At 40.0% G+C, this 13,009-nt stretch overlaps 1 protein-coding gene across 9 annotated transcripts in view; it reads left to right on the forward strand.

The window, feature by feature from the left end:
* Positions 1–13,009, forward strand: part of ppfia1 (PTPRF interacting protein alpha 1) — a 129,019-nt gene that overhangs the window by 85,822 nt on the left and 30,188 nt on the right. For 8 of the 9 annotated variants that reach the window (XM_078415533.1, XM_078415531.1, XM_078415530.1 and 5 more), the window contains 4 exons: positions 337–574; positions 4,394–4,423; positions 6,547–6,692; positions 7,485–7,654. In XM_078415533.1, the coding sequence (XP_078271659.1) occupies positions 337–574; positions 4,394–4,423; positions 6,547–6,692; positions 7,485–7,654 (584 nt within the window). The remainder of the gene's footprint in view (positions 1–336; positions 575–4,393; positions 4,424–6,546; positions 6,693–7,484; positions 7,655–13,009) is intronic. The other variant, XM_078415532.1, reaches the window with a different exon arrangement.

Raw genomic sequence — 13,009 nt, forward strand, 5'->3', positions numbered from 1 at the left:
TCAGCTTCATCTGCAAACTCTTCCTTTCCTTCCCCCTCCCCCTGTTGAAGTGACACAGAATAAATCTAAAAATAATGGGATAATATAAACACTGCATGTAAGCAAGTTTAAGTGATTTCAGGCTGAATAAATGACTGAATATTTCCATATTATGCTGATTCCAATTAAAATCTCAGTGAAAGCATGCAGAGCATGTTTTGCTTCAAGCATCCACGTGGCAGCGTGAGATGGAGCCATTGTTTGGAATGTTTTCATTTATTATTTCGTATCATGATGATGAGCGTGATAAAATATGAGTGAAAATGTGCTTCAGCATTCAAGTTAATTGTCCTGCAGGCTCATCCAAGAGGAAAAAGAGTCCACACAGCAGAGGGCAGAAGAAATCGAGAGCCGAGTGGGCAGTGGTAGCCTTGATGGTCTTAATCTCTGCCAATACAGAGGAGGTACACTCCCTGCCTCTTTCACTGGCTCTTCCCTTGCCAGTTCTTCGCCACCTGGCAGTGGACATTCCACGCCAAGACGAACCCCTCGAAACGCTGCTCATGACATCGACAGGCTTGGTGCCATGACACTGGTGAGTTTAAATCCTTCTATTGTAACTTTGCAACATCTTTCAGCAGAGTCCCTTGTGCAGCACATGGCCTTGTGCTAACATTGGAGTAATACTGTGTTGTTACGATCTAAAATCTACTTCTGCTGATGAACATGCTACTTCAGTACCCCTTAATGATTTTTCTTTTAATTCATTTTTGGGATCTGAGCATCATTTGGCAAGGCCAGCATTTATTTATTGCCCTTGTTAAATTACTACTGAGAAGAGCTCCTTGAAGAGCAGCAGTCCTTGTGTAAGTCCTCCTCCTGTCGTGTTAAGTTGAGACCTTCAGGAATTTCTTCTGTGATGATAAAGGGCCAGCAATGTATTTCCAAATCAGGGTGGAAGGCTGCCCATGTCCTCCTTGAAGGCAGAGGCTGTGGAATTGCTGTTGGTGTAGATTGGATGAGTGGGGAACTGAAAATGTTTAAACAGGCACTTAAGTTACTGGATTAGAAACACAGGTCTGGTTCACTGATTCCGAAATACGTTCATAAACCATCACAGCAGCTGTGGAATTTACACTTGCTATTAAATTTGAAATAATAAAGCTAATTTCCATTATGGTGATTATGAATCTACTGCACTGTTGAGACTGATTTGGGGAATAAATTCCACTGATCCTGTGCCCAAACATTTATACATAACTCCAGTGTGGATGGTTTTCCAAAGGGAATAGAGAATAAACAAATGAATCTAAAAACAAATCTTTTGTAATCAACCCTATAAATGGGCTGAAGGCCAATTTTTCAGATGCATGGAGACAAAAATTGACAAATTATAGCAAACATGATCATTTTAATAGCAATGCTACTGGAACTGGGGTAGACGATTTCAGTTTAATATGAATTTGATCAAAATCTGGCTATTTTAATGTTGAATATTTCCATGTTTGTCTTGTCGCCTTAAACGATTTTAATAAAAGGATAAACACTATGCAAAATGTTCGCTGATGACATTGAACTTTAAAATATTTAACTTTTGAATAGCATTTGGAAATAACTTGAAATTCAACCGTAATTGGCAACAAGGATGTGATGTAGATCATATTTTGGGACTTAAAGCATTGTTTTCCGTAGTTTCATAAGAAATATAGGTCATGATCATTTCATGTAATATTCCCCAACTGTTTATATTGGGAGTGTAACCCCTGTTTTTCTGTAAAGAAAGAATTGTCCAAATCTGCTGCCGATGCAAGGACTTAAAAATAGCATGTTATAATTGTTTTCTTGTCATACATACATATTTTTCGATGTCACCAACAATTTGTCCTGTTCCAATGACATCAATGCTGCCAAGAAAGCACACCAATATTTCTACTTCCTCGGAAGGCTATGGAGGTCCCGCATGGTCTCCAATGCCTCTTACCGTTTTCAGCAGAAGCATGACAGAAAGCATCCTACCCAGGTGCATCACAGCCTGGTACGGCAGCTGCTGTATCCAAGAGTGCAAGAAATTGCAGAGTTATTAACCCATCCCACAAACAGCCTCCTTCACCGATTGACCTCAACTATACTTCATGCTGCCTCAGGAAATCAACTAACGCAATCAAAGACCATTCTCTCTCCCCTCTCCCGAAGATGCAAAAGCTTGAAAATACTCTATGTTGCACCAGATTCAAGAACACCTTCTTCCCCACTTTTAACAGACTCTTGAACAGACCTCTCGTATGCTAAGATTCCCTATCTTCCAATCTATCTTACTGTGACTCGCACACTTTTTTCTCTGGAGCTATATCAGTATATTCTTCGATGTTTATTTTCTCTCTTGCATTACCTGATGCATTTTTGTATGGTATGATTTGCCTGGATAGCACAATTACAACTTGTTCATTGTATCTTCGTACACATGACAATAATAAACCATACCAATATCATTTCAGCAGGTAATATTTGAATCTTACAACCTGTGCTTTAAAAATTGTTCTGAGGCAAACAGTTGCTTGGAGAACTGTGTTGATAATGCTACCTAGTAATTATGACGTGTTTGCGTTCAAGTGATCCTGGCTTTATTGAGGTGTCAAGAACAAATATTTCATAATCCAATAGTGCATTTTGCTGCATCTTCTACTTTTGACTTTTTATGGAATATGGTGTTTATTCACAAAATGCTGGAGTAACTCAGCAGGTCAGGCAGCATCTCGGGAGAGAAGGAATGGGTTCCTTCTCTCCAATTCCTTCTCTCCTGAGATGCTGCACCCATTCCTTCTCTCCCGAGATGCTGCACCCATTCCTTCTCTCCCGAGATGCTGCCACCCATTCCTTCTCTCCTGAGATGCTGCCTGACCCGCTGAGTTACTCCAGCATTTTGTGATGCCTTCGATTTGAACCAGCAACTGCAATTATTTTCCTGCGCAGCATTGTTTCCTCGAACATTTCTGTTTCTTATAATACAATACAATACAACAATATGTCTTTATTGTCGTTGTACAGGGGTACAACGAGATTGGGAATGCGCCTCCCATACGATGCAATAATTTAATTAGCTAGTCAGTATTAATTTAAACAACCCAATGAAACAAATTGTAACAGTTTGAAAACAGAATAAAGTGCAAGTATATTCTGAACTTGCACTTCAGATGGATCACTGTGCGATTTGACCATCCGGCTCAGCAGGACCGGTTCATAGCAGCTATGGCCCTGGGGATGAAGCTGGTCCTGAGTCTGGAGGTGCGGGCGTAGAAGGCCTTGGAGGTGCGGGCGTAGATCGCATAAGCATCACCAAGTTGTCGTGAAAAAAGCAAAAGGATTATCTTATTCAATTGACAGATGCATTTGTAGGTGCCAATATCTAATTGATGCAGAACTTAAATACTATATTACAAATTTAACATGACTTTGCATTAGACTTTATATTTCAGATTTTATAATTCTGCAAACATTTGCAGGTGTTGGAAATCTGAAATTAATAATGAAATATAGAGAAGCTTAGGCTCAGCTAATATGGGGAGAAGCACAATTAACCACTGAGTTTGATGAGTTGTCCTCAAATCATTAAGATCATGAAATTAGCAAAATTCATATTTTTGGAGAAATATCTATCTTCCCCTCCATCCGTGCTTTTGTTATTTTGAAAGGACATTGGATTGAAACATATTCTTCTTCTCTCCCAGTGTGTTAACTGGTGTAGCTACAGGTTTTATTTGTATTTCTGCATATTTGTCTTAATATCAGGAAGTTTTTAAATTACATTTTAAACAAATTCCTTCAGAAATTGGAGGAATATGCCACACCTAAATGTGATACGGTAAGCAACAGCTCACAGGCATTAACTCGATTTAACTGAATGAACAGTTTATTGGCTCACTTCAGAACTTTAGAAAGGGCATGTCTGGTTTTTACTGCTCCAATTTTGTTGGCAGAAGGAACCGCAAAATCATTTCTTGAGACGTTTGATGCAGATTAATCCAATTAATGTTCATGGAGCGATTTAAAATGTAAATTACAGTAAATTTGACACTTATTAGCTTTGGAATGTCATACAATTGTCGTTTACTGATGCATGGGCTAAATGGAAACCAGAAGCTGTTCGCCCAAGTGTAAGTCATTCAGAGTGACATAATGCAGAAACCGCAGCAGCTACTGATAGCTGCTCAAAAGTTTTATAAATATTTGCTTAAATCAGGGCTTTCAAAATACATCTGTAGTTTGACATTAATTACATTTGCGCTGTTCAAGAGAAATCTTCTTTGCTGTCTCTGTTTTTGTTGTGTAATTTCTAATGCAGCCTTGTCTTGTCTAATCTTTTAAATCACTTTGTTATCCTTAATGACTCTCTCTTTTCTTTGCATGTGTCTGTCAGCCTAGTGATTTAAGGAAGCACCGTAGGAAGGTAATTGTATGAAATTGAACTTTGATTACCTGGCAACAGATTGTTGATTAGACACATTTGTAGTAATCTGCATCTTAATCAGTGCAACAGTTGCATCTTTCTCATGTGGCTTTTTCCTTTCCCTAGCATTATTCAACATCAAAGGGGTTTTCAGAGGGACTGTCTGCTTTCAACTTCTACTTCTGAACCTAGCTAAAAATACTTGTGTAAATATTGGTCAGGCTAATGTTGTATAAAGTCAAAATGACTCATTCTTATCATTATATCAATATATATGATTTGGATGAGAATGGAAGTGGTCTGATTAGTAAGTTTGTACATGACATGAAAATGGGTGAAGTCTTACTTGGATAATCAAGAAGCTTGTCAAACCATACACCAGGACTTGGATCATCTAGAGAATTGAGTGGACCAGTGGCAGACGGAATATAATACAGACAAGCGTGAGGTAATGCACTTTGAGATGTGAAATGCTGGTAGGAATATAGAGTAAATGGCAGCGACATTAGGAATGTTAATGCACAGAGGAACCTTGAGATGCAAGTCAATGTCTCGCTGAAGATGGAGACCCAAATGAGTAGGGTGGTGAAGTTATTTGGTGTGCTTGCCTTCATAGGCCATCGTGTTGAGTGTAAGAGTTTGGAACATGATGTTGAGGTTGGGCTGCACTCAGAGTGTTATGTGCAGTTCTGGTTGCCACATGAAGATTGCAATAGAGAGAGCACAGAAAAGATGCACTGGGATTTTGCATGGAAAGGAGGGCTTCAGTTTGAAGGAGAGATTGGATAGTTTGGCTTTATTCTGTCTGGAATGTAGGAGACTGAATGGTGATCTGTATCGGAAGTTTAGTCTTTAGATAGAGCTTTTAATGATAGCGGAGTCGGGGTATGGGGAGAGGGCAGGAACAGGGTACTGATTATGGATGATCAGCCATGATCACATTGAATGGTGGTGCTGGCTCGAGGGGCCGAATGGCCTACTCCTGCACCTATTGTCTATTGTCTATTTTTCTCGATGCAGGGGAGTCTAGATCCAGAGAGTTTATGATGAGTGGGGAGACATTTACAGGAGATCTGAGGGGCAAGTTTTTCCACACAGGGTAGTAATCATCTGGTAGGGGAATGATCGTGACAGCTGCAATTACATTTAAAAAGCGTTTGAACAGGAAAGGCATAGGGAGGTACAAGCCTACTGCAGACAAATGGGATTAATGTAGATAGATGTCCTGGTCAACATGGACGATGTGGGATAAAAGAGCCCACTTCTGTGCTGTATGATTCCGTGGCTTCATTGTATTTGATATAAAAGTCATCTGTGTTTTGCTCTCATGGAAGAATACTTTGAGCAGAGATTTCCTAGTGTTAGGGTTGGCAGGTTTTATGTAACCCTTGTCTGATATCAAAATGAATTGTGGTGAAATATTTTAAGGATTGATGACGTCTGCAAAAAACAGACCTTTTAAGTAAGTGCTTCCAATGATGTAACTTTATTTTTGAAAATCAATATCCAGTTCATGGTTCACGTCATCGCTTTGGTAGTTCAATAGAACAGTTTAATGTGACGGTTGATCTTTTTTAAAAAAAGATTGTGAGATTTGACTCTGTGGTGATCCGGAAGAATTGAGACCTTGGGTAGATCAGCCCAAGAGGCCTGCTACCCAGCCTCTTTTTAAAAAATGTTCTTGTGTGACCCCCAATGTAAAGAAAGATTGTGCTTTCTTATTCTTTGTTTCCCAGCAAGGCATCTGTTTCACTAGGCTCCTTCATTTGTACAACTTATTCATTTGTCACTTTTGCTAACCTTTATTATAATCTTTCTAAATCATTTACAATGTCACAATAAATTTGAGATGCGAGCTGTTGCATTGTCTGGTTGTTTCCAAATATATATTATCTTCGCAAATGAAGAGCTCGTTATGGTAAGTGTCTCAGCTTCCTGTGCCATGGTAACTCTGTCCCTGTCCCAGTGTCCTTGCTCGCTATATTGTGCCTGTGAGATCATTGTGATGTTGATATAATTTTAGTTGATGTGGTGGTGGCAGCTTTTATTTTACTCCGTTTTTATTTACACTACTATTACCCGCTTTTGAATCTTTTACTCACTCACAACAACTTTAATCTCAGATGGCGAAAGAGGATGCTCGGGAAGATAAAGCAACGATAAGATGTGAAACGTCACCACCCTCTACTCCAAGATCCATTCGATTAGACAGAATTAACCAAGGTGCCTATCACACTGTCAGCCAGGAGGACATACGGGACATAAGAAGGTGAATAATTTTCAAAAAGTACAATCCATGGAATTATTAAAGGCTTATATAGACGGGTGCCCGCTGGTCAGTGTAAATGTGGTACACTAAATGGCCTGTTTCAATGCTGTCTGTCTCTATAACTGTGATACCCTGAGGAAACAGGCAGTCACAGCGAGAGAGTGCAAACTCCATACAGACAATAGGAGCAGGAGTAGGCCATTCGGCCCTTCGAGCCAGCACCACCATTCAATGTAATCATGGCTAATCATTCTCAATCAGTACCCCGTTCCTGCCTTCTCCCCATATCCCCTGACTCCACTATCCTTAAGAGCTCTATCTAGCTCTCTCTTGAATGCATTCAGAGAACTGGCCTCCACTGCCTTCTGAGGCAGAGAATTCCACAGATTTACAACTCTCTGACTGAAAAAGTTTTTCCTCATCTCTGTTCTAAATGGCCTACCCCTTATTCTTAAACTGTGGCCCCTGGTTCTGGACTCCCCCGCCATTGGGAACATGTTTCCTGCCTCTAACGTCAGCAGAGGACAGAATTGATGGCAGGTTTTGGAGCTGCGAGGCAGCAGCTCTACTGACCGAGGCCGTCCAGTTCTCTTTGCAGATTAAAATAAAACTTTTGTGAATTAAACTAGTCTGCCATTTCTTTAATCCAGCATAAAGTTTGCTTGTGTGCTTTTATATTGATGATGTGCCTTAAACTGCATTGAGTTGTTGTTGGTTTTTTTTGTTATTTAATTTGGGAAAACAATGCAGTAAACATCGATTTGTTCCATTATTTCAAATGTGACTGTGCAGTTCAACCGGGTCTCAGGATGGTCAAGGCAGTCCTAGTAGCAGCAATAGCAGCCAGGATTCGCTTCACAAGGCTCCCAAAAAGAAAAGTATAAAGTCTTCTATTGGGCGACTCTTCGGTAAGAAAGAGAAGGGTCGGCTTGGACCACCCGGCAAAGATCCCACAGGGCAAGGTTGGTTTGAAAGTCAGTAATGAAAATTCTGGAATAAATACTTTTTTGTTAATAAATCTTTAATTTCTACTATAATTTATCCTGTAAGTTTCCACCCATTTATTTAAAATTATTTTATTTTTCCTTCTCAAATGACTGTCCACCAATCTTCGCCCTCTTTCCTTTCTATCTTTTGAAGTGGAGGTTGCATCTTTGCTCTGGTGTTGAATTATGATGTGGTTTGAATTGGATTTTGGAATGTAATTTGTTTTACTGCTTGACTGCATGTTGAAGACTTGGCATGGAAGCCTTTTGTAAAATAGCCACATTTTTCAATTAATTTTGACAACTTAGTTAATAGCTGGTATATGTAATATGGTAGTTGACCTTCAGGCTTTAACAAGATAGAGTCTTTGATACCATGTGGAGGGATCAACTCAAAAGTACGTGTGTTTTTACTGAGTGTAAAGTAATCTTTTATAATCTGCCCAGCAAGAAATTTTGGCCTGAATAAACCTGTGCGCAATTAGTTCAGGTATCATATGAAGCGGATTGTGAATGCTGCCAAATCTAGTGTCTCCTTCCAGTATTTGCTCTGAGGCTGCTGGTTACAGTCCTCTGTTTACATCCAAATACGTTTCAAATGTAATCTGGGTTTCTGCCTTGTCCCTTTTCAGGTAGTGAGTTCCTAACTTCAAACATCTTCAGTGAATACACACTTCCTCATTTCCCCTGTAGACCTTATACCAGTCATGTGAACTTTATTACACCTAATATTTAACCGCTCAGCTGAGCCAAATTGTCTTCCCTGTTTGTTCTATTTCACTCTCATAATTTTATACACCTCAACTCAATCACTTCTGTTTTAAGGAAAACTACCCCAGCCTGTCTTCAGAACTAGAATTTCCTATTCTTGTTATATCCTTAAATCACCCTTTGTACTGTAATCATATCTTTCCTGTTGTGTGGTGACTGTGAATGTAAAGGTACTCAAGTTATGACCAAGTCATATTGTACGAAAATAACTGCAGATGCTGGTACAAATCAAAGGTATTTATTTCACAAAATGCTGGAGTAACTCAGCAGGTCAGGCAGCATCTCAGGAGAGAAGGAATGGGTGACGTTTCAGGTCGAGACCCTTCTTCAGAATGATGACAGGTGGGTGGGACAAATGTCCCGCCCCCCTGACATCAGTCTGAAGAAGGGTCTCTCTTCCCCTCCCCCTTCCCAGTTCTCCCTCGATCTTCCTGTCTCCACCTATATCCTTCCTTTGTCCCGCCCCCCCTGACATCAGTCTGAAGAAGGGTCTCGACCCGAAACGTCACCCATTCCTTCTCTCCTGAGATGCTGCCTGACCTGCTGAGTTACTCCAGCATTTTGTGAATAAATACCTTCGAAGTCATATTGTACACACGCTCTGCTCTTATTTTTTGCTTCCGATAAATAAAAGGGAAGCATTGGCCTAATTTCCATTGTCATTTACACTCAGTCTATCACTTGACCTGTCTTTATACCATGGCCAACCACTTGACCGTGCCTTCTACATTAAAACTGAAATTTAAATGTATATTACAACAAGCAACTGAATACAAAGTCCCCTGGATCTCCATTCCCTCTGCATAGTTACTCTAGTACTCCATTTTACCCTGTGGATCTCCATTTGAAGTATATTTCCAGCTGTACAAATGCCTGTCAGACAATTATCCTTTGCTTCCTGCTATTGAACTAATATTAGATCCATTGAATCAATATTCAAACCACTCTCCTTTTGATCCCCTGGATATTTACTTTTCCACGTCAGCCGACCGTAAGTGAACTTGTCAAAAGCCTTGTTAAAATGAATGTGAACTACATCAAATGCACTGTCCTCAATAGCAGTCTCCTTCTCAGCTCTTCAATATTCAATCAAATTAGTCAGTCACAACCATCCCTTTCCACGTTATTTTTATGTCCATCATTGACCACACTTGCAACAAATATTTTTTTAATTTAAAGCATTTGTTCCAAAATAAAATGTTTAAATGAATGTATCTCCCATTAACTGCACTTAGTTCAGTGTGTTGCTTTGATCAGCCTTTCTCTAATTGGGTTTAACAGTAGCTAGTAAAGCTTCCTTTGTAAGGTTTTCATTTAAAATATGTATTGACTTTAACTAATTAAACACATGGGACAAACATTTAACTTTCTGCAGCAGATGTGAAACTGCCAGAGCAAATCAGCCATCAACTAAATATATTTTCTAATTTTCTTTAAGATCATCACCAATACCAGTTTAATCCCCGTGCAGCAAGTTGTAATATTAGTGTGTGTTCGCCCTGAAATTTAAAATGCTCTGAATTTTGAACTCCTGACTTTCCTCTCTTTTAAGCAGCTTGACAAACATTGTTGTTGCTAATGTTTTGTTTTCAAATAGAAGAGGGCATTGTCTTAATTAGAAAGCTTTGTTTTCTCTGCCTTTGGCAGAGGAAGCTAGACAAAGAAACATCTGAATAGTCACAATTGTCAGAATTGTATGGAGAATAAACTAAAAGCACAGAGCTTGTGCTATTTCGATACAGCATTTAACAGCCCAATTATCATGAGAAACACAAGTTGAATTCAAAAGTGAATTTACTCTGCACTGAATTTACTAGAAAACCTTTCATGATTGTGCATTATACCTCATTTAACAATGGAATTAATTTTGAAGAACAAGAACAGTAGTAGGTCATTCTGAAGAAGGGTCTTGACCCGAAACGTCACCCATTCCTTCGCTCCCGAGATGCTGCCTGACCTGCTGAGTTACTCCAGCACTTTGTGTCTGCCTTCGATTTAAACCAGCATCTGAAGTTTTTTTCCAACGCAACAGGAGTAGGTCATTGGCATTCATAGCAAGAGGATTTGAGTTTAGGAGCAGGGAGGTTCTGCTGCAGTTGTACAGGGCCTTGGTGAGACCGCACCTGGAGTATTGTGTGCAGTTTTGGTCTCCTAACCTGAGGAAAGACGTTCTTGCCTTAGAGGGAGTACAGAGAAGGTTCACCATATTGATCCCTGGGATGGCGGGACTTTCATATGAGGAAAGACTTGATAGTCTGGGCTTGTACTCGCTGGAATTTAGAAGACTGAGGGGGGATCTTATAGAAACATATAAAATTCTTAAGGGGTTGGAGAGGCTAGATGCGGGAAGATTGTTCCCGATGTTGGGGGAGTCCAGAACCAGGGGTCACAGCTTAAGGATAAGGGGGAAGTCTTTTAGGACCGAGATGAGAAAACATTTCTTCACACAGAGAGTGGTGAGTCTGTGGAATTCTCTGCCACAGAAGGTAGTTGAGGCCAGTTCATTGGCTATATTTAAGAGGGAGTTAGATGTGGCCCTTTTTGCTAAAGGGATCAGGGGGTATGGAGAGAAGGCAGGTACAGGCTACTGAGCTGGATGATCAGCCACGATCATATTGAATGGCGGTGCAGGCTCGAAGGGCCGAATGGCCTACTCCTGCACCTATTTTCTATATTTCTATGTTTCTATTTGGTCCCTCAAGCCTGCTCTACCAAATGCCAAGATCATTGATTGTCTACCATAACTTTATTTTATTCGTACCATCTCCATATCCCCCTCTTCACCCGTATCCCATGATTGCTGAAATAAGCAAGATCTACCATTGCCTGACCTGTCTGCATTGCTTTGTTATTTTGCATATGAAAGGGAATTACTTCATGTTTCCACACAGTTGGCATTTATCATATTCTTGACCAATTTGTCTCCCTCTCTATGAAACTTCTTTACATCCTCCTCTCATAGTCAACATGGATGTGTTAGGCCAAAAAGCTTGTTTCCGTGCTGTACAGCTCTATGATTCTATCATCTCACTTTTATATCATCAGCAAACTTGGATACTTAACAGTTGGTCATTTCATTGGCATGGGGTCATGAAGAGCTGGGGCCCACATTCTGAGTGTATCTGAAGAATCGGTCTGACATGTCCCGACCCGAAACACCACCTATCAGCGATGCTGCTTGATCTACTTCAGCACTTTGTGTGTCTTTTTGTATAAACCAGCATCTGCAGTTCCTTGTTTCTACCCTCCACGTTCTACTCCATCTGCCACCCCACCAATCAGAGTCTACCAACCTGGGAAAGATCCTTTTTTCCCCCCCCAATTATTACATTTTGTCTGAAAACTAGTCAGATAGTCCTTGTTTTCCTCCTCTATCCCCTCCCCCTTCCCAGTTCTTCAGATAGTCCCTGCTTTCCCTCTCTTTCCCTCTCTATCTCCTCCCCCTTCCCAGTTCTCCCTCTAGCCTTCCTGTCTCCGACTACTACATCCTATCTTTGTTCCGCCGCCCCCCCTTGCATCAGTCTGAAGAAGGGTCTCGACCTAAAACGTCACCCATTCCTTCTCTCCAGAGATGCTGCCTGACCCGCTGAGTTACTCCAGCATTTTGTGTCTGCCATCGATTTTAACCAGCATCTGCAGTTTTTTTCCTTCACTATAAAGTAATTCAGTAGCACTTAGCAATATATTGAATAGTACGTTTGGATGAGGCAAGAGTTCTGTCACTTATATTCAGAATGTTTTGCAGGTTGTGACATGTAGAAAGCATGAAAAGCATGATCTGGGTTCTCAGCCATAATATGGTACAGGTGGAACTGGCAGTGTTTCAACAGTGGAATAAAGCACTCTTAAATAAGCAAAGATGACAATGCAATCTCTTCAAATTGAGTTCAAACTTGTTCACATTATCCACATGGTTTGTTTTTATCAGTTCCTTTTCCCATCTCACCCAACCCAAAGTGAAGTATTTATTAAATCCATGCAGTGGAAATCAATGGTTGTGGCAGAGTTACTTGTACTGCATGATGGTTTATAAAAGATTTTGAACAATAATATTAACATGTTGCTTGTTGGATTTCAGGCATGTGATGCTAGATGTGTTTTATTTCTACTGATGCCACAGTGCCTTATGACAATAGACAATAGACAATAGGTGCAGGAGTAGGCCATTCAGCCCTTCGAGCCAGCACCGCCATTCAATGCGATCATGGCTGATCACTCTCAATCAGTACCCCGTTCCTGCCTTCTCCCGGAAACTGGAAATATTTTGCCTTTATCATTGTTTGTATGCTATTATTACTTTAGGCAAGCAGTTTGTAATTGTTTGTAATGTGGAGTGATTTAATACTTGCATAAGATGTTTTCAATAATTTATATTTATTCTTGCTAATGCAGAATAGTTCAAGGGATACTAGGTGGAACTATGCTAAAATTAAACACTTCTGAATTAATATCTCAATCATATTTATAATGTTAATATTTGTCTTATTAATTTTTCATACAATACTATTTGAAATGCATATTTTAAAATCACATTTATGGGATGATGTTAGACACAAGAAA

This window comes from Rhinoraja longicauda, chromosome 18, assembly GCF_053455715.1.
Source record: "Rhinoraja longicauda isolate Sanriku21f chromosome 18, sRhiLon1.1, whole genome shotgun sequence".
NCBI lineage: Eukaryota > Metazoa > Chordata > Chondrichthyes > Rajiformes > Arhynchobatidae > Rhinoraja > Rhinoraja longicauda.